General features: G+C 52.7%; 1 protein-coding gene and 1 long non-coding RNA gene across 2 annotated transcripts; both read right to left on the bottom strand.

Moving 5' to 3' along the window:
- Positions 1 to 1,125: 1,125 nt before the first annotated feature.
- LOC144341205 (uncharacterized) lies at positions 1,126 to 4,895 on the bottom strand. Its single transcript, XR_013417994.1, has 3 exons — positions 4,718 to 4,895; positions 4,295 to 4,378; positions 1,126 to 1,277 (listed from the first exon to the last, which is right to left on the bottom strand). It is a non-coding gene; the product is annotated as an uncharacterized LOC144341205 (long non-coding RNA).
- Positions 4,896 to 9,158: 4,263 nt separating this feature from the next.
- On the bottom strand, positions 9,159 to 23,382 carry OPTC (opticin). The gene is made up of 7 exons (XM_015119816.3): positions 23,002 to 23,382; positions 22,109 to 22,247; positions 20,378 to 20,536; positions 19,385 to 19,587; positions 14,997 to 15,092; positions 14,261 to 14,456; positions 9,159 to 9,377 (listed from the first exon to the last, which is right to left on the bottom strand). Exons 1-6 carry the CDS (start codon positions 23,230 to 23,232, stop codon positions 14,286 to 14,288), a joined length of 999 nt encoding a protein of 332 aa, XP_014975302.3. The 5' UTR covers positions 23,233 to 23,382; the 3' UTR covers positions 9,159 to 9,377; positions 14,261 to 14,285.
- Positions 23,383 to 25,651: the final 2,269 nt, after the last annotated feature.

The following is a 25,651-nucleotide window of genomic DNA, read 5'->3' as shown; positions in this document are numbered from 1 at the left end:
GGCAGCTTCATCCTTCTGGCTTCTCTGACCACCACCAGCCACGCTGGGTGCGAGAGCCCCAGGGGAGGGCCCCATTCTTTCCCTCGGGTATCCAGAGGATTTCCCACACTTGCATAGGACCTGGGGGTCAGGAGGCGGAGGAGTCAGGAAGAAGCCGCCTCTGAGAGGAGTGGGAGAGAGCCAGTAGCAGAGCTGCCTCTCAGCTTCTCACTTTCAGAAACGCACTCGCTGCCACAGCCTTTTATTCTTCCTACAAATTTGTACTGCACCCTGACTGTGGGCAAGTCCAGTTCCTGCCAAGTGCAAGCTTGTGCTTAGGCAGCTGTCAGTCTGGGCACGCCCTCCAAGGCTGCCTGGCCCGATGGCAGGCTCTCTAAGCAAATGAGGAGGGGCAGTGTCAGTTCACCGGCTGCCCCGGAGGCACATTCCAGCCCACCCCAGCCCAAGGTTCCCTCCCTGTCCCGAGCCCTGTGACTGTTACTGTTAGCATTATTGCCTACAGTTATTGGCCCCCAAGTATAACCTCCCCAGGACCCATACCTAGGAGGGAGGGAACTACAGGCAGTGGAGGCCTGTGCTCAGAGATGCTCTGCCCCACACTCACCTCCAGAAAGAGAGGCAGTTCAATTACCCAACCAAGAATGCAGGCATTTTCTGTCTGCTGGGCAGGTGAGACCAATCATACCAGCTGCTCCCAGGCCCAATCCCCCCTCCCCTGGCTCAGCATCTTAGCGCATTTGTTGCTTGGCAAGGGAGGGTGGTTCCCATGACTTTCTGTTTCTTTGTTCCCCACTCACCTAGCAGCTGATGGGGAGTGGGAGGATAGTGGTCACCTGTCAGCTTCCCTGCTGTCTTATGTGCACATGGCAGGGGTGCTGTACAGCCTGGAGGCCTGGACAAATGGAATTCAAGGGCTGGGGAAAGAGTGGGCTGAGGCCTCACCCGTCACACCTACAGGCTGCCAAGCCTGCCAGGCAGCTTAATTTGCACGGTTCATCTCCCAGAAAGAACGGCTGCTGTTCTATTCTACCTTGGTCCTTGGGATGGAATCCTGATTGGATTGAATCCTAGGATATGTCATTTTCCCTCTGCTAGCTGCTGGTCCCAGCATCTCCCATACCTGATGGCGTGAGGTTGGACGGGAGCCGGTATTTATGCCAGGAGAGTCTGGGGCTTGGCCTGTTTCTGGGGTACTGGGGCACTGGGGCAGGGAATAGGTCTTGGCTGCTAGGTGAGGTACTCCTCATTGCACTCAGGAGCTTTCCAAATCCATAGGCCTGAAGAGAGAAGAGAGAAGATCCCATGGACCCTTGATCTTTCACCTTTTGCTCTCTGCTGTCCCCAACCTGTCATCTGTGCCACAGAACTGAGGACCTAGTTAGAGAGATAGACAAGTGAGATAGATGGCTGAGAGAGGGACCCAGCTGCCCCGCCCCCAGCCAGCCCCTGAGAACCTCCTTTTAAAATTGCTTTGCATCATATTTCTCTCTCTGCTCAGCCCCACTGGCCCCAGCAGCTCTGGCCTCCTCATTCATCATGCTAGCTGCAGGGCACCAGAGTACGTCTCACAGAGAAGCCTTTCTGCCCTGGGTCTCCAAGGGGAAGGGCTCAGCTGTCACAGAAGAGGGCCGTTTCCAAAGGGGTCAGAGCGCCAGACCCTCCAGGATTGATGGGCTATGAATTATGGATGTCGCATCCACCAGTCCCAAAGCTCCAGAGCCAGAGAGGGTATCCCTGCCTTCCTTCCTTGTTGGCCTCTTCTCTCTGGCATCCCTTTAGCGTGCGCTCATTTCATATTAGGTGCATTCCTGTGTCAATGTTACTTGTTGGTTGCTTTGTTTAATGGACGGGGATTGTGTGCACACCCTCCCTAATCAACTGGGACCCCTGAGCATGAGGGCTGTTCGTCTTCCATGGCTAGTGCCTGGCTACAGGGCCGTGCCACCAGCCACACTTAGGTGCTTAGTGTCATGCAGTCACCTAGCCTTACGAAGAATGAAGGGTTGTTCCAGGAGTCTGTGAAGGCAGCAGTGAGTCCAGACGGTGCACAAAGTGGCCACCGGGGCCTATTTCCTCCCTGCAGCAAACAGCGTTTCACTGTGCTCTGAGTGAGGGCTGCCCCAAGTCTTTCCTCCTTTACCCCCACCCCTTCCTTCCCTTGGGGTCGCTGGCTTTTCCTTCTGCTGCCCCACCCCTCTGGTTTCTCTTCTGCCTGCATCCCCGGGCCTGTCCCTGGCAGGTGCTCTCCCAAGCAGTGTTCCCTCTGCCCGGCCCCACCTCCACCCTTCTCTCCTGCCACATGCCCACGTGCTCAGATAACCCCCTCATGCCCTCCCCTGGATTCAGCTGCCCCTCTGCTGAAGAGTCCCACCTCTGTGGAATGATTTGAGGCTCTTACCGTGAATGGCTCCTTGGACACCTCTGAACCCTTCTCCCATCCAACTCTGCTACCTCTGTTCTCACACAGTACTCACGTCTTTCTCTAATCTACATGCATCAGCCTCCTCACCAATTCCTCCGACTCCAGGTTTGTCCCCATCAATCACAGCCACCTTTCACAGAACTTCCCAAATCTCCATCTGAACCTTCTGACCAACCACCCCTCCATAAAACCCCAGCAGGAGCTCCTTTCATGCTCTGCTCCCTGAAGCCACTTCTCCTGCCCTCTCCACCCCCACCTCTGCTCATGCCACATGTGCCAACTGCTGCCTGCACAGTGCTCCCTCTGTTGAGGGCCCCGAGTGCCTTCCTTCCCCACCCTATGCCCAGGGGCTTCCGCCAGTTCTAGGTGTCCTGGTCCAGCGTCCCTGCCTTCAGGAGCCTGCTCTGGTCTCTGCCTCCTCATGAACAGGCTGCTCCACACTGGTGCTGCCATTGGCCATGTACATGCCTCTGTCTCCACTTACTGCTTTATTTATTTTATTTTATGTTATTTTATTTTTTGAGACTGAGTCTCGCTCTGTTGCCCAGGCTGGAGTGCAGTGGTGTGTTCTCGGCTCACTGCAACCTCTGCCTCCCAGGTGCAAGCGATTCTCCCACCTCAGCCTTCTGAGTAGCTGGGATTACAGGTGCTTGACACCACGCCCAGCTAATTTTTGTGTTTTTAGTAGAGGAGATGGGGTTTCACCATGTTGGCCAGGCTGGTCTCAAACTCCTGACCTTAGGCAATCCACCTGTCTTGGCCTCCCAACGTGCTGGGATTACAGGCGTGAGCCACCGCTCCAGGCCACTGCTTTGTATTTTAATGTTCTATTCCTGTACCTGTGCAACTCGCTCCCACCTCCCCGCGTTGCTGTGTGCCTCATATCTCCAGCACCTGGAGTCCCTGGCATGTGAGAAAGGCCTCTAAATCCTGAACGAGGGAAATACATTGAATGAAGGAATGACTAGGAGTGAGCGGGTCCGGTGGGCAAAGGCTCACAGGTAGGGGTTGAAAGCGTGGGCGAATGGAGAGGCAGGTCAGAGGAGCAGCATTTGAGGTAAATGAGAAAATAGTGCCAGATTTAGCCGCAGGAGGAGAAAGGCTTTGAATATAGAAAACAGCCCTTCCCTCGCTGCTCCTGTCAGCACCTTCTCAAAGCGAGGAAAAGAAATCTGTTTTCCTTATGACAAAGCCCGATTTGATGATAAACCCTCTCAGCTTCCCGGGAGGTGGCAGTGACTCTGATAGGTGGGGAGGAGGCAGGAGTAGGTAAAGGAAGTGGGGGCTGGGGGAGAGAAAGAAAGAGAGAGAGACAGAGGCGGGGGAGGAGAGGGAGAGAAGGCGCTTGTTCTGTGCGCTGATTACTAATGCAGTGGAGAAGCTGGGCAGGTTCTGGAGGGAGGCCTTTATCCTGCATGAGAAAGCAGGCGGTGTGTTTCAGAAGCTATCCATAGGCACCCGCCGCTAAGCTAGAGGGAGAGGGCCGGGCAGGGTCTTGGGCTTGGCTCTGCCCTCAGCCACAGCATGAGGAGGGACAGAGCTGCTGAACTCTTGGCTCTCAGGGCCACAGTCACTGGGGCCTCTCCAGAACAGCAAGGGGCTCTTCTCTTTCCAGGGGGCTGCTTCGTCTGCCGAGGTCACAGCCTCCTTCCTTGGGGAGGTGTTTACAGGGTCACTTGGCTTCTTTCCCTACCTTTCTGGGGGTTGCGGGGAACCCAGCCCCATTCCTGGCACCTAAAGATGGAACCTTGGGGAGGCTTCTGGGAGTCCCCGTCCCCGAGAGAGGGGTGGTGTCTTTGGGGTGGCTGGGTCTTAGCAGTGTGTGGATGCTGGGGAGCCAGGAGGCATACCCCTGTAACTTCCCTCCCTTACCATGAAGAGAAGCAGAGCCGTCTGCCACAGGGTTAGGCCAACCGTCCCACATCCCTTGGGGGGACCCTTCTCTGAGTAGCCTTCCTGTTAAGAAAACAAAAGAACATGTGAGATCACAGAGCTGCAGACTGCACCTTGGAGATCACTGAATCTTCTCTTCTCTTGGCCAGAGGAGGGAATAGAGCAAAGCAGATATGCCTGAGGCCACGCAGCTGGTGAGCGTCCAAGCGGGAGCAGTCGCCCCTTCTACCCAAATTCCAGTCTCCACAGTGCACCCCAAACAGGGGCCTCTGCTTCTCCTGTAACCCAAATCAAATAAGGCCTTCCTGCTTCTACTGAGAGGCACACTTCAAGCTGGAGACACACCCTAAAGAACCCAATATCTAACTCTAAAAGCTTTAAGACACAGTGAAGCACACCTACCTGAGTCTTCTGGAGACAGTGGCCCGATCACACCCAAGCTTCCTTCAGATGCTCTCCGTCCCCTTTCCTCAAAGCCCCACACCTTCTGGAAGCTGCTCACATTCTCCCTCCCTCTGCAGGCTCCAGCCCACGAGGGGTTCCTGCCCTTTCCCCACCACCCCGCTTCTAGGTCTCTCTTCTTTCTCCACTTCTGTTCCCCATTTCCACTCATTACCCTACGCAGGCCTGGTAGCCAAGCAACAGATCCTTCCTCTTTAAAAGGTTAAACTTGCTCTGGTCACTGTCACCCTCCAGTCTGTGAATCATGCTGCCTTTCCCTCCTGCCTCGTGTTTTCAGCATGACTAACAGGGAGAGCAGGCGGCGAGCGGTGTGCGTTTCTCAGAGAAGGGTCCCGTGCACTCACAAGAGAATCCTCGGAGAGCAGGCGGCAAGCGGTGTGCATTTCTCAGAGGAGGATCCTCGGAGGCTTTCCTACCCAGGGCCCTGCTGCCTCTGACCGCACCCCAAGCCCTCTCTGCTGCCCACATGGGCCTTCTCTCTCCTTTGTGCTTTTCACCTTCTGTTCCCATTGCCTGGAAAACATTCCCCTCACATTTTGCATGGCTGCTGCCTTCTCATCAGGGAGGTCTCAGGTCAACCATCGCCACTCCCAGGAGGCCTTCCTTGGCCGCCCTATCTCATGTCACTGGCCTCCACTACCAGTCACTGCCACGTTCACTTCCTTTTGTTGCCATTTAGCACCTGTCCCTGTCTGAATTGTATCATTTATCTGCTATTATTTGTTTATTCTGTCTCCCTGAGGCCGGGGACCTTGTCTGTCTTTATTACTATGCTGACCCTGGTGCTCAGCACTTAATAAAGAATCATTAAAAAACATGAATGAAGGACACTAAAGGTGGGTCAGATTGAGGCAGGGCCTGGATCTGAGTAAATCTCTTTGTCGATGGGCCTTGCACACTCAAGGGCTCCTTCTCTACCTTGCTGAGGAAACTGAGACTCAGGATTCATGGGAGACGGGGGACCTCCTTGGTTAAGAGTTAGGACATCCCCTTCAGCCCCTGAGATGCTGTGTCCCAGGTGGGGTGTGTGCTATTGCTTCTGGGGTGTTGATGTCCCCACCTTGTCTGCTTCTGCTTCTTTGCAGGCTGTCATAGAAGTTACTTGGACAACACCACCCACCCCTGGGGAGTGGGGTGATGGGAACTTGCTTGGTGATGACAACAAACAAACAAACACCTTCCCTTTCCCACTTCTCTCCCGGCATTCCAGGCAGGAGGTAAGTGGGCAGTTCCTGGACATCATGGAAGGAATGAGGCAGTAAGTTTCGTGCTGTACCCACTTGCCCCTCAAACTGCAATGCTCTGGAATGGAGAGGAGCAGCAGAGAGGCAGGGGTGTGCCAGGCCACCTCTCTAGGAGTTCATGTTCCCGTTAGAAAAAAAAACTGGAACAAGAAGGCTGAGAGAGAGGCTCGATCAAGAGCTCAAACCTGGCCTAGAACACACTTGGGCTTGTTGTGACTCTGTTTACCAATCAGCAGGAAGGAGCCTATTGTACTCAGGGTTACAGAAGCGGAAAGAAATCCCGTGAATAGGAGCACAGGAGCCAAGAAGTTGGGTTCAGAGACAATAGATAGGAAGGGAGGGGGTGTGGGAAGGGAGATCCAGACTGGTGAAGCTTAGAGGAGAAAACCAGGTGTGCAGGGGCCACCACTTAGGAACATCAGGAGAGGAGGGGTAGAAAAGGAGCCATTTAAATGGTCAGATTTCTGTAGCAGGTCTGCCTCCCCACCGTGCCGCGGAGCGAGCTGGCCTAGCACAAGGTTTATTGGGTATGTTCTATGAGCAAGGAAGTGTGAGGCAAGACGTGATTCAGCAGGTGTGTCAGACACGCAGCTCCAAGGCCAGAGGGCCAGCAGGCTTTGCACTCAGGCCAAATTTGAATATCTAGTCTGCCTCTTACTCCTCACTGTGTGACCTTGGACCAAAACTTAACTTCTCTGCCTTCCTTTTTTTTTGAGACGGAGTCTCACTCTGTCGCCCAAGCTGGAGTGCAGTGGCACGATCTCGGCTCACTGCAAGCTCCGCCTTCAGGGTTCAAGCAATTCTCATGCCTCAGCCTCCTGAGTAGCTGGATTTACAGGCGACTGCCACTACACCTGCCTATTTTTTGTATTTTTAGTAGAGACAGGGTTTCACCATGTTGGCCAGACTGGTCTCGAACTCCTGACCTCAGGAGATCTGCCTGCCTCAGCTTCCCAAAGTCTGCCTTCTGTAAAATTGGGGCAGCACCCACCTCATCAGGCTACAATGGAGATGAAACGTAATGATGCATGTAATGCGCAGGGCAAGCATGATGTCCTACAGATGGTGGCAGGTGCTTTCTGCAGCCCACATCTCTGGCCCTGGCGTAAACCAGAGAAGATCACCATCAGCACTAGGTAAAGCCCTGCCTGGATACAGGTGCATCAACCAAAGGACCCTGAGGACTCTTTGATCCTTTGAAATATTGACTTTCTGACAGCTTCCTGTCGTTCTCTATTTCCTATCATCTCTGCAGGGATAATGCACTGATCTGCTGACTTTAAGAAGGATCCTGTTTTCGGACTGACTTCTTCAAAGGGGTAGCGTCTGCGTTGGCAAGGTGATTACAGCCCAAGCCCACAGCTGATTTGGAAAACTTCAGTCCCAAAAGACGACTTTTTTTCCCCCTCCTCTGCAGGATGCTTTCGCTTGAAACATCTGGGTAACTGCTTAACACCTTCCTACTTTGCAGAACATTCCCAGCATGGGGGCTGTTTGCATCTTTCTGGGCTAGTGTGTTTCAAGATTATTTAGAGCCAAAGACCTCATGCACTGTGGGAGGTCCCGCTCTTCTCTGCCCACCCCATTTCTCATGCTCCCACTCCCACCCCCAACACTCCCCCAAAGGCAGAAGCTCATCTTCCACTGTATGTCCACAGGGTTAAAACCTGCCATCTTGCCTGTCTCCCAGGGCATGGCTCCTTCAGGGATGTCTTTTCTTTTTCTTCTTCTTTTTTTTTTTTTTGAGACACAGTCTTGCTCTGTCGCCAAGGCCGGAGTGCAATGGCATGATTTCGGCTCACTGCAACCTCCACCTCCCAGGTTCAAGCAATTCTCCTGCCTCAGGCACCTGAGTAGCTGGGATTACAGGCGCACGCCACCACGCCTGGCTATTTTTTGTATTTTTAGTAGAGACCACGTTTCACCATGTTGGTCAGGCTGGTCTTGAACTCCTGACCTTGTAATCTGCCTGCTCAGCCTCCCAAAGTGCTGGGATTACAGATGTGAGCCACCGTGCCCAGCCTCCTTCAGGGATTTCTTAGATCTCCAAGAGAGGTGCTGCAGCTCTCACAGGTGCTGGGCTCCAGGAGTCTGTCCTGGGAGGCAGAGGGCCTCTCTGTGGGAGAAGCACCTCTCCTAAGACTGCCCAGTGATCCTTGGGGGGCACTGATTATGGACAATGTGTAATTCAAAGGTCGTTACCTTTGGTTTCAGGATGGGTCAGAAAGGACTTGAAAAGCTTGGATTATTCTCTCTTCTGCGTGGACCACAGAATGATCAGGAAGGCCTGCAGCTAAGCCAGCTTTAAAGCCACGGTATAGTTGATTTGGGCTCAGAAAGCTCAACTTGTGAGACTAGACTGATTGTGTGTCTGTATTTCCTGTACTTCCTTCCTTTTCTCCTTTACCATTTGATCCCTCTTTGTCAATGTTAGTCTGTGCTATTGGGAACAGTAGAAGAGGGTTGTGTCTTTGTTCTTAGACTAGAAATGTAATAAGATAGGGATAGGCACCACACCCCTTGGGTTTGGATATGCTTTGAGCAACAGATTTGGAGTGAGGGAACTCCACGGGGCCAGGACAGAGTGAGGTGCTGGTGTGATCAGGATATGGGGTAGTCAAACTCGGTCTTCAGACTCTCACTCCCGTGCTCACTCCCTTGCATCACAGTTCCTTTACAGGTGCCATAACAAGAAACACTTCCACTCCCTCCTGTGTCTGAACTGCGTGTTAGACACAAGAGAAAAGAATTCTGGAGTCGGCACACTGGCGCACATCTGTAATCCTAGTTACTCAGGAGGCTGAGGCAGGTGGATGTTTGAGCCCAAGAGTTCAAGACCAGCCTAGGCAACCTAGTGAGACCCCGTCTTTTAAAAAGAGAGAGACAGAGAGAGAAAAGAACTCTGAGGGCAGGGCTGGGACTGGTAGTGCCAGGAGGAAACAAAAAGCTATTTGCTCTGGTGCCTGGGCACAGAAGGAGAACAGAGAAAAAGGAGGCAGAAGGAGTGCAGAGAGGAGGAAGGGGAGAGCAGGTGTTCTGTGTGGGCTCGTTTGAAAGGAAGTACACAAGTACATCCAGGCCATGGGTTTGGACGTGTCTGGAAGGGCTGGACAGGCCAGGTTGAAGACAAGAAGGCCTTAGTATGGGGAATTTTATTACAATGAGGCAGGAAGGAGGTGGTCCTTGGGCTTCTTTGTCACCCACAGGGAGAAGGGAGACGTGAGAGCTGTGGGGAAAGAAGCAGGCATCCTCCCTCTACATGGAGACTTTTGTCCACGCTGCCGGCGGCCACAGGAGGGAGGCGTGCGAAATGGCGGCTGCTGGAGAATGTGATGCCCGCTGGTCCAAGAGATGACCTTGAGAGAGAGGAGAGACAAAACTGAGCTGATGTCTTGTGTGGGGGAGAGGGGAGGGGCAGGTGAGGTGGGAGGAGAAAGCTGAGAGGGAGCTAGACAGGGAGGGGGCGGGGCGAGCTGAGGCCACCTCCCCGTCTGGTCTGTCTGCCTCTGTCCTGGCCAGAAGGAAGGAGGACACAGACACGGGCATGTGGGGGTGCGACAGAGATGGGGGGCCATGTGTCCTTGAGCCCCAGGGTTCTCCCGGGCTGAGACCTTCATTACCTCATGTGCTTCCTAAGGATACAGGCCTTGATCCTGCTGGGAGCAGGCCCTGGACTCAAGTTCCATAGGCAGCCCCCATTTTTCTAGCCTGGGTGATGCACTCCCGAGTCCTTGCTTTTCAAAGCATTTCAGAGGTCATGGTGGGGGGCACCCATCCTCTGCTCCAGGAGCTGGAGATGGGACTTCCCATTTCTCTGACAAGAATTCCCAAGAAGTGCTGGCTGTCACTGCAGCTCCACCCCCATGCCCATCTTTCTTTTCTGTTATAGATTGTTTATGTTAAGTCATCTTTCTCTGGGACAAAGTACTTAGCCTCTCATTTTCTATCAGTAAAAGGAGGGATAATAATTCTTTCCTCACAGAGTTGTTAGGACTATCAAATTAGGTCCCACATGTAAAGAGCTTGCTGAAGTGCAAACTGACAGCAGAAATGTAAAAGATTACTATTCCCAGGGGAGAGAAAAAAGGGAAAAGGAAGCAGGAAGGGAGCCCAGGCAAGGTCAGGGTGGGGAAACGGCCTTGGCTCCTAAAACAGACTTAGTTCCAGCCCCTCCAGCAGCCCCTCCCACCCTCCCTTCTCCACGAGCCTGCTCTGGCCCCGGGCCTTGCTGGTAACCTTCGAGAAAACAGGACCCTGGAACTGAGAATAAGGCAGTCGGCGGGGGAGGTCATTGCAAACTCATCCTTTCTCTCGCAGAGAGGAGGGGCCCTGGCTTCTTCCCCACGACCTTCTCCCACTGATACTCATAGGATGGGTTAGGGCAGGACCCTCCTGAAGGCCACAGGGTGCCCCAAAGGAGGGAGGCACTCCCCTTCACACAGAGCTGGCGGAATAGTCACGAGAGTGCCTCCCAGAGCAAGTGCTCCTGCCAAGGTCAAATATGAGTGCTGCTGGGCCACGAAGGACCTGGATGAGTCAGGTTAGGAAAGTTTGGTGTTGGAGGAGGTGGATTTGATGCAAACCTAGACTGCCGGCTGGCATGAGGCCCTCAAGCTGCCTGCCATGCCTGGCTGGACCCCACAGCCCCTCCTCTCTCTCCCTTCCTTTGTACTCTCTCAGGTCTGGCTTGCATCTGCCCTGTGTCATTCTCTCCATCTTTACCATCTGCAGGATAGGAGGGCCTCACTCTGGCTAAAGAGGTGCTCTCTGCCTTCCCTACCAGTTGCCCAACCCTAACCCCTTTAGGTCCCCGAGAAACAGGAGGCCTAGCTGTTCACATCAAGATCAAGAAGCAACAGCTGTGGGGTTTCTCTCTCTCTGTCTCTCCCCATCTCTGTCTTCCTCCCTCCCTCCCTGGTGCAGAGGGACAGATGCTCTGTTTAGAATTTCTTCAGGGAGACAGCCAACAAGGACATTCTTTCTCTTCCTTGGACTTCCCTAGCCAAAAATGGGGGATTAGCCAAGAGACAGCTGCAGAGGCAGTGGCCCTTGGGGAACCCCTCCCGGAGTAGCAACAATGGCCTCGGGAAAGAAACTGTCTGGAGCCGGCCTCCTTTAATTGGAACTTGAAAGTGGTGTCTGCACTGGAGTGTGGCAGAGAGCAGGACTTCAGACTCTGGCTGGATGGACCCAGGATTGAATCCCAGCTCTGCCACTCTCTCGCTGTTTGGGTTTGGGCCACTCCCCTTTCAGAAGCCTGTTTCTTCATGTGCAGTCGAGATGAGCATCCCTATTCACTAGGGTTGTTGCTGGAATTAAATGAGTTGATGCACAGAAAAGCTTCTATTATAGGTCTGGCAAACTCCAGGAGTCCAGGGATTGTTAGATCCCCTGTCCCACAATAGAGCAGGAGCCAGGTGACTTTCTGTACTCAGCAAAGAGTAACTGAGAGGCATGTAGGAATGATGTGGCTTCCAGTACCCAAAAGCCCCAGTTCTAGAAAACCTTTTTTTTTAATTGGATTTTTTTAAAAATTGGATTCCTCGGTCAGGAGTGGTGGCTCACGCCTGTAATTCCAGCACTTTGGGAGGCTGAGCCAGGCAGATCACCTGAGGTCAGGAGTTCGAGACCAGCCTGACCAACATGGAGAAACCCTGTCTCTACTTAAAATACAAAATTAGCCAGGCATGGTGGTGCATGCCTGTATTCCCAGCTACTCAGGAGGCTGAGGCAGGAGAATTGCTTGAACCCGGGAGGAGGAGGTTGTGGTGAGCCAAGATCACGTCATTGCACTCCAGCCTGGGCAACAAGAGTGAAACTCCATCTCAAAAAAAAAAAAAAAAAGAAAAGAAAAAAAGAAAATTGGATTCCTCAATCCAGGGTCTCTTACATTTGGAGAACTTTAGGCTTTCAGCTGTTGCATCCCTAGGCCTTGCCATAATCCAATAAAGCAGGATATGGAATGGGATATTGGATATGGAAGGGGATAGGATTGGTGGATGAAACAGAGAAAGGGAGAGAGAGAAACAGAAAACACTCACACACACACACACACACACACACACACACACACAGATTTCGCTGTAACATACTCTTGGAAGACAGAAAGAGGAGACAAAGGAGAGGAAGGGCCAGTGACAGCTCTGCTGCTCTGAAAGGCAAGGGGCCCTCGGCTCACTGCCTTCCGCGTCCTCCCCTGGGGCTAGGTGCGCTGGAATCCTAGATTCCCTAGGAGTGAAGGCAGGTACCACGATGGCATGAAGGCACCTCCCACCACCTTCAAGACTTCCCATTGGCAGTCTGTAGCCTGTGTGTTGAGTCCTGGTCCAACTCGGAGTCACCCGTGTGAGCTGGGGTCAGTGACTGGTCTCTAGTTCTCCATGTCTCCATCTGAAGAATGTGAATAATAATTTCTGACTTGGCTGCTTACAGGACCGCCGTGAGGATCCAAGTGCACAGTGAGGTGCCAGACAGAGGTGGCGGGAGGCAGATACTTGAATTCCTTTCCACGTAGCCCACAAGAAACACCTGCCCCTCCTGACTCGGGGACCACCAGGGACCTTGAATAGTTGCCTTGGCAACTCATTGCCTGGCTAACTCCCACTCTTTGGGTTTCAGCTTAAACGTCAGTTCTCCAAGATCTTCTGGACCCCTAAGCTGGGTCTTCCTCTTGTAAGCATTTGTAGCATTCTGTACATACCCTTTATAGCACTTTTACGAGTTGAATAGCGTGGTTATTAGTGTGCTTGTTTCACACCTGTCTTTTGCACTACATTCTAAGCTCTGTGAGGAAAAGGAATATGTTTCTGTTGTGCACCATCTTATTACCACGTAGCAGTGGGTGCTCCATAAGATCCTCCTGCATGAGTAGGTGAATTCCCTGCCTTATCCCTCTCTCATGCCTTGACATGAGGCGTGAGGCCAAGTGCCCATCCATCACATTCCCCTTGCCCAAAACCTCCTTATAAGGGTGAGGAGAAGGGTAGCATCTCCTCTCCCTTCTAACTCAAGGAACAAATCATTGGCTACATGATAGTTGCCCTTCTTCCCATCCTCCCAGCATAGCAGCCCCTGCCCAGGATCCAAAAGGCAGAAGGTGAGTAATTGCTATTTTTATATATTTATCTTTGCACAAGGCTGCCCTCTGGTGGTCGAACATGCAGGAGCAAATGGGAAGGATGGAAACCCCAGTAGCCAGGAATGAGCTGGCTGAGCCCTCCATGCTCAGAGACTGGCCAGTGAGCCAGGGAGTAGGTAAGTGCTACAAGAAGCACGTCTGGGTGAAGATTCATGTCAGTTCTCCATCCTTATGAATGGCTCCCTCCAAATCTAACAGGAGGCCCTGGCTTCAGAAGAGCACGAAATGAAGGAATGCCCTATAGAAACCCTATCTACCCCAGTAGGATGGCGTGCGGGTAGAGGGAGCTGGTTTAAGTAGCTATTCTTTCTCCTCAGTGGTATGCAGGCAAACATTTTATAGTCAGCTCTCAAAAAAGGAAATCTCAATTTGTAGCGTTTACCAAGTTCTGTAGTGTAAATACCCCTACCATGGCCAATTTTAAACCACCAATGTGATGTCACTGAATGGGGAGCTGGAAGAGATCCGAGGAGCACACCATTACCTAGAGGTTCCCCCATACAGATACCAGGACAGAAATAACTTCAAGGGCATGGTTAATAGTGAAATATAGTGAACTAATTGAAAAATGATGATTTTTGTATAATTATTACATTTGTTTTCAATATAATATATTTAATTGTGAGTTTATATAATTTAATTTTTCATAATGGCTGTGTTTAACAACTGACTTGCAAAATTCTGGAAAATTTAATAATCGGTTCCTGCAAGTAGTAAGAGCTGGCTCCAGCATATCACTGCTTCTCCTCTTCCCCCCTTCTTCCTTCTCTTCCTCCTCCCCCTCTTCCTCTCCCACGGCTTTCTTGGCATTCTGTGTGGGTACGAGAGATGGGGAATATGGAAAAGTGCTCCACTGCAGACATTGCTATTTTCTGAGCCAGGAGCCATAAGTGTCAAGGAAAGAAGATGAAGAAATGCAAATTTGGCTGCTGAAAGACATTTCAGTACATGAGTGTGTGTGTGCATGCATGCATGTACGTGTGTGTGATTTTTGCAAGGGATTAAGAGGTCAATTAATGCCTGGGCTAAAGATCACTGTTGAAAGATATTGGGCTTTATGGCTGGAGGCCCATGCCTGCATGGTCCTTGGAGGCCTCTTACCTGGGAGGAGTGGAAGGGCTCTGAGCTAGACGAAGCGGCCGATGGGGAGCCGAGGCAGGCAGAAGTAGGCGCTGGGGAAGAGGCTGAGGTTGATGGGGTTGCCGTCCAGGCGGATGTCTTCCAGCTGCCTGCGGGTGTATTTGTGCTCCTCGGGATCACAGAAGACGTCTCTCTGCATGGTCTCTATCAGGTTATTCTGGGAAGAACACACACCAGCTGAGCCCCACCAAGACGATCTGCCCCTTAAGCAGCACCAAAGGCTCACATCAGCTGTCCCTACCAGCTCTGCCTGCTCTGGTGCAACTGGAGAAACTGAAGCATCTAGGGCCAAAGCCACACAACAAGGGTGAGAAGAGGAGCCCCAGGGGGGATGGATGGAGAGAGAGGGCACAGAAGAAGAGGAAGAGAAGGGCAGAGAGGAAGGAGGGAAGGACTGAAGGGAAGGAAAGAGACAGAGGGTAGGAAAAAGAAAGAAGGAAAAGCAGTTGGGTGAGATAAAATAAAGCGATGGAGGGAGAGAAAGTGTTTTTAAAATAAAAAATGGAGAAAATCAAACTGGGGTCATGGAAAACTATTTAGACAAGACCTCCCAATTCTTGTCTCCAATAAACCCTCCAATCAAGGAGACCCCACAGGTGCCTAAGCCTCATGCCTCTCACTGCCACGACCTGCTCATGGTATCTAACTTCCATCCTCCATGCTGTTTATCACCCTTGCTCTGGGTGAGGCTCCTTACCTGCAGGTGTACAGAGCGCAGGCTCAGGGGCAAAGGCCCTGGAATGGAATCCAGCAGGTTGTCTGACAGGTAAAGGAACTGCAGCTTCTCCATTGCCTGGGAGAAAACAGAGTGTAGGAGGCTGGTGGGTCCAACATGTTGGACCCTGGCAGTGAGGATGGCTATGAGGCCAGAGACATTTGTTCACTCGGGGCTCACTTAGCATCAGTCATGCGCCAGGCTCTGTGCTGGGTACCACAGGGGTTGCCCAGGTCTTTAAGGAGCTTACAGACACTAACTCCAACTGGATGCAGGAGGAAAGCTGCTACCATTGAGGTGCCAGCCACTGAAGTAGGAAAGAATTAATCAGCTGGTAATGACACTGGGTGGTGCAGGGGAGGGGCAGGGACAGGGTAGAAGGGAGGACCAGGGGACATTTCAGCTCTGCCTCAACTTCTCTGCTATCAGAAGGGACTTTCCCCAATGACAAGTCTCCAAATGCTAAACCTGGGGCCATGGACAATTATCTAGACAAGACCTCCCAATCAGTGTCTCCAATAAACCCTCCAATAAAGGAGACCCCAGAGCTGCGTAAGTCTCATACCTCTCACTGGCATGACCTGCTCCCTGGTATCTAACTTCCATCCTCCATGCTCTGTTTATCGTCCTTGCTCTGGGTGAGGAGCAGGTACGGAGCAGACACTCGGGAGACAGCTAGACTATTAGAATGAGAACCGCAGGCACAGAGAGGCACACAGCGTGTGCATGGGACTGCGCTCTTGGAATCAGACAGTGTTAATCAGAGAAGGGTTTGGGAAGAGACAAGCCTTCAGCAGGGCTCAGGGAGCAAAGAAAAATGATAGCTACCATTTATGGAGCATCTGCTATGCATATCTAACCCTCCTGTTCTCTTTGTAAATGCGATCTTATTTAACCCTCCAGCAGCTGTGTCAAGCAGGTATTATTACCCTCATTTTGTAGATGAGAAAACAAGGTCAGAGAGGTTGGGTGACTCTCACACAAACCCAGGTCTCTGTGGCTCCCAAGCCCAGGCCTTATCCTGGGCTGAGAAAACAGCTCTGAGTCAAGGCAAAGCGGCAGCCCCTAATATGGAGACAGCTGGGATGTTGCTGAGGCTGAGCAGTGGGGAACTTCAGGGATCATGCAATCCCGTTCTTAGAGACCGAAAGACTGAGGCCCGAGGTCACGTGGCAGGCTTCTGATCCCAGTCTAGTGCTCTTCCACCACAACAGTGGTAGTGACACTGTGTTCTGTAAAATTCCCTCAAAGACCACTGTAGACAGGAGAAGGCTGAGAGGGTGGAAGGCACTGGGGAGGGCGGGGCGAGAGAGCAAGCAGGTGTGCCTCTGTGCCCTCATCCTATTTCAAAAATACAAGTCTAATTTGGTTTATTCGATGCTTCTAAATAGGAATTAGATTGCATAAAAGATTCTACTACTTGAGAGACAGACAGACAGAGAGAGAGAGCACACGGGCGAACATACCTGGGGCTCTTCCTAGCCCTATTGAAAGGGCCGCCCCAGGGGGCATATTTGTGTCATATAACCTAGCCCTTCCCATCAAAACTGGCCAGCCAATGACCAATCAAATAGTCTCTCTTGGACAGGTGCAGTGGCTCACGCCTGCAATCCCTGCACTTCGGGAGGCCAAGGTGGGCAGATCACCTGAGGTCAGGAGTTTGAGACCAGCCTGGCCAACATGGTGAAACCCCATCTCTACTAAAAATACAAAAACTAGCTGGGCATGGTGGTGCCTCCTGTAATCCCAGCTACTCAGGAGGCTGAGGCTGGAGAATTGCTTGAACACGGGAGACAGAGGTTGCAGTGAGCCGAGATCATGCCACTGCACTCCAGCCTGGGCGACAGAGCGAGATCTGTCTCAAAACAACAACAAAAAAGTCTCTCTTGAGCATTTGATCATAGAAAGACAATGATTAATCAGTCACTTAGTGGCAGGTTTTGGAAATAAAAGGATATGTAGAGTTAGGGCCAGAATCAGCACTATTCCAAGCCAAACTCATGTGTAAGTTTTCAGGGAGCAGAACCTGTGAGTGTGCAGAGGACGCTGGTGAGCAGACAGGTGAATTGAGCAGATGCACAGAAAGAAGCCAAGACAAGAGGCCTTGTGCCCCAAAGAGGGAGAGAGCTGTCCACCTTGACTTCTGAACCCCCATTCCCAGTACAGGTTGAGATCCCAAATCTGAATATCCAAAATCCAAAATGCTCCAAAACCCAAAACTTTCTGAATGTCAACAAGATGCTCAAAGGAAATGCTTATTGGAGCATTTTGGATTCTGGATTTCAGGTTAGGGTTACTCAGCCAGTAACAGGCCCATTAGGCCTAATAGTGCTATTTCCATTCATGGAGGTTCTTGGGATCTCCTTTTCTTGGGTCAGAATCAGTTTCTTGCAACTGAAAGAATCAATAAATAGCAAATTTAAAAGGATGAAAACAGTGGGTGGTGGTGGTGGAAGTGTGTAGTGTGAGTGCAGGTGGGTGGTGGAGGTGGATGGTGGTGGTGATAGGGGTGAAGGTGGGTGCTGGTGGTGGTAGGGGTGAAGGTGGGTGGTGGAGGTGGGTGGTGGTGGGGGTGGAGGTGGGTGGTGGGGATGGAGGTGGGTGGTGGGGATGGAGGTGGGTGGTGGTGGGGGTGGAGGTGGGTGGTGGGGATGGAGGTGGGTGGTGGGGGTGGACGTGGGTGGTGGTGGTGGACGTGGGTGGTGGGGATGGAGGTGGGTGGTGATGGTGGACGTGGGTGGTGGGGATGGAGGTGGGTGGTGATGGTGGACGTGGGTGGTGGGGATGGAGGTGGGTGGTGGGGATGGAGGTGGGTGGTGATGGTGGAGGTGGGTGGTGGGGATGGAGGTGGGTGGTGGAGGTGGGTGGTGGTGGGGGTGGAGGTGGGTGGTGGGGATGGAGGTGGGTGGTGGGGATGGAGGTGGGTGGTGATAGTGGATGTGGGTGGTGGGGATGGAGGTGGGTGGTGATGGTGGACGTGGGTGGTGGGGATGGAGGTGGGTGGTGGGGATGGAGGTGGGTGGTGATGGTGGAGGTGGGTGGTGGGGATGGAGGTGGGTGGTGGTGGTGGAGGTGGGTGGTGGGGATGGAGGTGGGTGGTGGTGGTGGAGGTGGGTGGTGGGGATGGAGGTGGGTGGTGATGGTGGACGTGGGTGATGGGGATGGAGGTGGGTGGTGGGAATGGAGGTGGGTGGTGGTGGTGGAGGTGGGTGGTGGTGGGGGTGGAGGTGGGTGGTGGGGGTGGGGGAGGAGGTGGAGGTGGGTGGTGGGGATGGAGGTGGGTGGTGGTGGAGGACGTGGGTGGTGGGGATGGAGGTGGGTGGTGGTGGTGGACGTAGGTGGTGGGGATGGAGGTGGGTGGTGATGGTGGACGTGGGTGATGGGGATGGAGGTGGGTGGTGATGGTGGATGTGGGTGGTGGGGATGGAGGTGGGTGGTGATGGTGGATGTGGGTGGTGGGGATGGAGGTGGGTGGTGATGGTGGACGTGGGTGATGGGGATGGAGGTGAGTGGTGGGGATGGAGGTGGGTGGTGATGGTGGAGGTGGGTGGTGGGGATGGAGGTGGGTGGTGGTGATGGAGGTGGGTGGTGGTGGTGGACGTGGGTGGTGGGGATGGAGGTGGGTGGTGGGGGTGGACGTGGGTGGTGGTGGTGGACGTGGGTGGTGGGGATGGAGGTGGGTGGTGGGAATGGAGGTGGGTGGTGATGGTGGAGGTGGGTGGTGGGGATGGAGGTGAGTGGTGGGGATGGAGGTGGGTGGTGATGGTGGAGGTGGGTGGTGGGGATGGAGGTGGGTGGTGGTGATGGAGGTGGCTGGTGGTGGTGGACGTGGGTGGTGGGGATGGAGGTGGGTGGTGGGAATGGAGGTGGGTGGTGGTGGTGGAGGTGGGTGGTGGGAATGGAGGTGGGTGGTGGTGGTGGAGGTGGGTGGTGGGGATGGAGGTGGGTGGTGGTGGTGGAGGTGGGTGGTGGGGATGGAGGTGGGTGGTGGTGGTGGAGGTGGGTGGTGGGGATGGAGGTGGGTGGTGGTGGTGGAGGTGGGTGGTGGGAATGGAGGTGGGTGGTGGTGGTGGAGGTGGGTGGTGGGGATGGAGGTGGGTGGTGGGGGTGGACGTGGGTGGTGGTGGTGGACGTGGGTGGTGGGGATGGAGGTGGGTGGTGGGAATGGAGGTGGGTGGTGGTGGTGGAGGTGGGTGGTGGGAATGGAGGTGGGTGGTGGTGGTGGAGGTGGGTGGTGGGGATGGAGGTGGGTGGTGGTGGTGGACGTGGGTGGTGGAGGTGGAGGTGGGTGTTGGTGGGTGGAGGTGGGTGGTGGTGGGTGAAGGTGGGTGGTGGAGGTGATAGATAGTGGACCTAAGGCCTCAACTCACCCTGAAGGCCACAGGCTGTATCCCCGAGCTCCGGAGCCGATTTTGGCGGACATCCAGGATCTCAATGCCATTGGGCAGCACAGGCAGAGCTTCCAGCTGGTTCTCTGGGAGGATGAGGTCCTGGAGGGCATGTAGCAGGCGGAAGGCATCATTATCGATGGAGGAAATGAGGTTGCTGGAGAGGTCAATCCTCTTCAACTTTGCTGAGAGAGGTTGGGGGAGAACAAAGAGATGAACCAGAACACGCTGTCTTTCCTTGCCCAGAATGGAGCTATCTCCACACCTTGCTCCATCCCTCTCAAGATGAGGGGATTGTAACCAGCTCTCCACCTGCACTAGCCCAAACCAGAGAAAATAACATAAACCAGGACTCCTTGGAAAAGCCCTCAGATGCCTCAGTGCCCCTCCCTGGAATCCTGTCCTGTGTGGTGGCCGCCCACCTTGGATCCTTTAGAAGTCTCTTGAGAGCGAGAATCAACAGGCCCAGGAATCCCTGGATCCACCTCACCTCCACTTGTGAGTCTACACAGAAGGGCGCTGAGGCCCAGAAAGGCTCTGGGTAATTAGTGGTAGAATCGGGATCAGAGCCCAGGCCTCCTGTCTCAAGCAGGGCATAGGGCATAAAGAAGCAAAAAGCACACAAACAACCTTGTAAACAGCATCAGTGCCATGGAGAGTAGATTTAAGACAGTCCTGCCCAGAGGCCAGCTGATCACACAGCTGTCATTGCTGGGACATCCTGAAGATGTTGGCAGATCATACCTTCCCCTCCCAACTTCCCAGACCTTTTTGGAGAGCAAATAAAAATAGGTCCCTTCCACCATCTAAACACTTCAAGGAAGGGACTTCTAGAGACTTCGGGCTATTTCCCTTTGACAGCTGGATGGACTGAGAACCAACAGGAAAGAGTTAACCCAGTGTTGGTGACTGTTCTAGTGGCAGGGTGGCTTCCTATGCCTGCCCCCACTCATCTTTTCCCAGGCTATTACATACTCAGCCCTTCGAAGTCTTCGGCCCTGATACGGCTGATGCGGTTGAAGCGGGCATACAGGTAGGCAGTCCTCCGGGGAAGAGGAGGAATGTCCTCTAGGTCAATGTCATCGCAATACACAGAGGAACCAAGACACACGCAGACCAGGCAGGTGGGCAGACCTGGCCCAGGTGAAAGACAAAACAAAGGGAGATCTCTTCAGCCTCTGGGGCCAATGGCCCTTGCCCCAGGGAGTGTCTGAACCATGGCCATCTGTGCCTTTTTGATAGCCTATGGGTTGCTGCCCAGAACTGACAGGCACCATGTACTCAGTGCTGTTGGCTGCTCCCAGCCTGTCACTCTGTCCTCGACCCCAGAGAGGCACGTCCACCCTCAGTTATTACCTAGTCTAAACCCATTTATACTTTCAGCAGACCCTAGTTCTGTGTACATTTTCCTGGGCCTATGTGGGTATTTCTAGGACATCCCTTGGTCTCTTTTCCATAGGATTCCTCTCTGGTCCCAAAAAGTGAAGCCAGAATTAAGTGGGATGGCCAGTGGTTGCTGGCTCTGCCATCTGCCTTGGGGAAGAGAAATTAGATATGTTCTGTGTGGCTCCAAGAAGCACAATAGAACCAAGGTGGAGAGCACAATGCCCACTCAGCATCCACTTCCCCTTCTTATGGCATCAGCATGCCAATTTTTCTTTGGGAAGTAGCCCTCTCCTGTTCTGTCCATAACCCTGTCTTTGTACCCAGGGGTCATGAGGTTAGGCCAGGTCACCCACCCCAAATAGTTGGGGAGACTTTATTGGATCATACAACTGAATAGCGCAGGTGGTTTCTGTCACCTGCTGTCACAAGGCACAGAAATTACTGAGAGACCAGTTTAGCTCAACTCAAGGAAGAACTCTGGTGGCAGTGACACAGCCCCAAGCTCCAAGATTAAGGAGCTCTTCTCTGCCAGCAGTGACCAGGAGGATTGGGTGGAGCAGAGGGGCCCCAGCATCTTTCTTATCCTGAGGCTGTGAAAGGGTTCAGCTGAGGCCCTTTACGGCCTCTTTAAGCTTGAGACTGTAGCTCTGAGAGGTCATGGATTCCTGACTGAATGGTTTTCCTACCGATGCCCCAATACTCCCGGTCCACCCAAGGCAAACATCCCAAGAAGCGAACAGGGAAGCTGGGGGCAAGCAGGTCCAGAATGAACTTCAGCCTTCCTCTACCCACTTCTGACTGCCAGCAGAGTGCCGAGGCCTCACTGCCAGGAATGCCAGCTCCAGCCTCCAGGAGGGCATCGGGAAAGGAAAGGGAGCTGCTGAAGAGGGACTTTGAAGCTGAAAAGCAGTGTGACTGCTTCATTTGCTCCCACGCCAAGTGGCAGCCACAAAGTTAGTTATTCTTCTCTACAGGTTTTTAATTGTCTCTGATCTAATTACCACTCAACCTGCTTCCCCTGTCATGCTATTAATTAAGGCAGGGTGGCTTTGCTAGGGCATAAGGGAGTTCTTGCATTCTTTGCTTCTTACTTAACTTGTACATTCAGGCAAAAGTATTAGGGACAGCCAGTGCCTGTCTTTGATTTCTTTTTTCCTGTTCTTACTGTGGCTATTTCCCCTCCTCTCTCTGCTAGTAAGGGTAGCCCTGACCCTCCACGTCCCAACACTGACCACGTTCCACTTTGGTACCCCTGGTGCTGGGTCATAGCTGCTTGGCCTATGACCTAGGGATATTGTGACCATGTGACTGTGCACTTACCATGGTTGGGCTGGGAACTCAGTAGCGGCCCCGCTGTAGTAGGTCTGGTCATCGTGGGGTTTGATGAGGGTGTCCTTGGAGCTGTAGTGCTCTTGGCAGGACTGATCCTGGTTGCGGGAGCGAAGCTATTCACCTTAACCTGGAGATGTAGCACAGAGTACACAGTAACCCAGCTTTTACCTGGAAGGGACTTAACTTTGGACCCTGGGAACCTCAGTGATGGATTTCAAACTGGCAAAAAGTCACTGTGGAGAAGGAGGGGGAAGGGATAGCAGAAAGACTGTGCGAAAAGGGGACCTGAGAGAGCATCAGGTCCAGCATGTCCATCCTATGGATGAAGAAACTGAGGCCCGGAGAGGACAGGGATGAGAATTAAAGAGCCAGCCGGTGGTCAAGGCAGAGGTGGAACCTGCTCTCCCAATTTCCCAGGCTGGCGCTCTTCCCCTGCTCCACACCGACCAGGCTCATGCAGCAATCGAATGGGGGCTTCTGGGCTTGCACCCCATGCTGCTGCAGTGAAGGCCAAGAGGGCCTAGGAAAGAACTTCAGACTGGAGGACAGTTTCAGAAAAGAGACGGGGGATGTGGCACTTTTATTTCCTAGAGAATATGATGAGGACATTGTGAACCCCTCCCCTAGTGAGACACGGCTTTGGGTCCTACTTGACGGCAGGGGGAGGGATGTATGACTTCTGAAGAAGGAGTAGTCCCAGGTTTGTGTCCTCTTTCTTAGTATCATCTAAGTGACAAATCCCTATGGAGGGATAAGAATTTCCACCTCATAGAGAAAGAGGTGGAGGCTTGAGACACCCATACTATGGGGCAGGTGGGAGGGCCCGGGCCTCTGACTCCCAGTGTCATGCAGGGAATGAGTCGGTCTTCTGTGTCCCTCACCTCGGGGAGCTGGTCCCCATAGTCTGTGAGCTCCTCATAGTTGCTCAGGTCAAGGACTTCACCATAGTTGTCTGGGTTCAGGACGTCGTTCCCCAGAGGCAGAACTTCAAAGGAATCGCCTTCCCTAGGCATCTGCTCCTCTCTCCTCTTCCTCTCCTTCCTTGGGAGAGAAGCTGCCGCTGACTCCTGCAGCACCAAGGCCAGCAGACTCAGGAAAGCCAGGAGCCTCATGGGGAGTTGGATGGGAATGAGAATCCCTTCAGCGGCAGGTCCCTGGCAAGTGGGCAGGAGGAAGGGCAGTGATCTGAGGGGCAGGCTCTCCAGAGGGTTGTGGGAACGGCTGGAAGATTTACCCCACTTCCCACTCCCACACTTGCAGACTCAGTGCCCTCATCACATGCACAAACTCCCTACCAGCTGGGACTATGTCTTGGGGGGTATCTCCTAGCAGTCCCCGCCCACCACTGCCCCACTTGAATGTTTTCACACTCTCACCCAAACACTGATATTCACTCACAGAGGCATGTGCAGACACATCTCAACACAGACACATTCACAAGAGTCCCCTTGTCTACAAACCAGGCACACACTGGTGCATGCACACAGATGTCCTCTCTTAACCCCATGCTCAGAACATGACTGCTGGTCACTAAGCTCGATTCAGAGAATGCCAACATCAAAGAATCTTATGGGGTCTTTTTGTTTGTTTGTTTGTTTGAGGTGGAGTTTCGTTCTTGTTGCCCAGGCTGGAGTGCAGTGACTCTATCTTGGCTCACTGCAACCTCTGCCTTCCAGGTTCAAGTTAATCTCCTGCCTCAGCCTCCCGAGTAGCTGAGATCACAGGCACCCACCACGCCCGGCTAATTTTTGAATTTTTAGTGAAGAAGGGATTTCACCATGTTGGTCAGGCTGGTCTCAGGTGATCCACCTGCCCTAGCCTCTCAAAGCGCTGGGATTACAGGTGTGAGCCACCACGCCCAGTTGAATCTTGTGGGTTTTTATAAAGATCATCTCTTCTTGCATTTGCTCAACAAACATTTATGGGTGTCTATTGAGTTCCAGGCACAGGACTTGCCTCTGTGGGTACAGAATGAATAAGGCACAGCCCTTCCTAGGAGCATCTAGTCTCTTTAGGAGACACGGACTTACATTACATTACATTCTTTTTTACATTGTATGTTGGACTTACAATGCAACCTACAATGTAAAAAAGAATGTTAGTTTACGAAATATACTTGTAAATGCAGTTTTTTAGAAACAGATTATTACAGGTACAGGAGTTCTGGCTGGGTGTGGTGGCTCATGCCTGTAATCCCAGCATTTTGGAAGGCTGAGGTGGGTGGATCACCTGAGGTCGGGAGTTCGAGACCAGTCTGGTCAACATGGTGAAACCCCATCTCTACTACAAATACAAAAATGAACCGGGTGTGGTGGTGGGTGCCTGTAATCCCAGCGACTAGGGAGGCTGAGGCAGAAGAATTGCTTGAACTCAGGAGGCAGAGGTTGCAGTGAGCCAAGATGGTGCCACTGCACTCCAGCCTGGGCAACAGAGCAAGACTCCAGCTTAAAAAAAGAAGAAAAAAAAAAAAAGAGAGATCTGTGTGTGTGATTGCGTGAGTGTGTATGCATCTGGAAAGTTCCTTAGATACCTGTGTGCATTTGTGTGTGTGCACAGATGCCTGCGTATGTGTGTGATATGCATGTGAGTACACATGTTCATGTAATTCGTATATGTATAGACCAGTCAGGAAATGCATGTGGTGTGGTGTTGTATCCAGGCGTAAGTGTATACCACAGTCATCCCCAGTGTAGGCTTAACACAGCCCTCCCCAAAGCTAGCTGCACAAGTTTCTAGTAGGCTCTCCCCCTTTCTTTCTTTAAAATCTTAATTTTTAATTTTTAATTTTAATTTTATTTTCTATTTTTAAGACAAGGTGTCACTCTGTTGCCCAGGCTGGAGTGTTACAGCATGATCACAGCTCACTGCAGCCCTAACATCCTGGGCTCAGGCAATCCTGCCTCAGCCTCCCGAGTAGCTGAGACTACAGGCATGTGTTACCATACCCAGTTAACCTCCCCGCCTTTCTTAACTTCAGCTGGGCAAGGGGGCAAGCCCCCAGCAGTAGCAAGAGGTATTTCTTCACCTTACCTCCCATACCTCACCCCAAACGAATTATATAATCTTAAAAAAAAATTTCTAAGACAGTTTACTGCCCACTCAGAAGTCTTGTCCAACTTCTTTGGCCAGAGGCCTAAACTCTCTTCATTTTTCCTGCCCAATCCCCTGCCCCAGCCAAACACTTTGCCCTCATTTGCATACCGATGGGCCAGAGGCCTCAAACCTTGAACCTTACCCCTTCAATGCTTCTGGATCCTGGATGGAGAGCCCTGCAGCTTCCAGAAAGGTGGGGACTCTGGTGGAGGCAGTCTGAACTGGGGCTTGGGTTAGACAGTGGTGCCCAGGGGAGGGCAAGGAGTTGGCCAGGCCTGTGACCAATCAGACTTCTCATTCCTTCTGATGTCCAGCTGTTTCCCCTCCTCTTTCCTCAGGGGGTCCTCTGCCCCATTCCTGTGCTTGAAGAAAGGGAATTCTCCCCCTGCCTTCCACTTCACCCCCCACCTCCAGCTCCTGCTGTCGCTCTTCTTACTC

Source organism: Macaca mulatta, chromosome 1 (genome assembly GCF_049350105.2).
Source record: "Macaca mulatta isolate MMU2019108-1 chromosome 1, T2T-MMU8v2.0, whole genome shotgun sequence".
Lineage (NCBI taxonomy): Eukaryota > Metazoa > Chordata > Mammalia > Primates > Cercopithecidae > Macaca > Macaca mulatta.
Note: the sequence above shows the minus strand (reverse complement) of the source record. Positions and strands in the feature narration are given on the sequence as shown.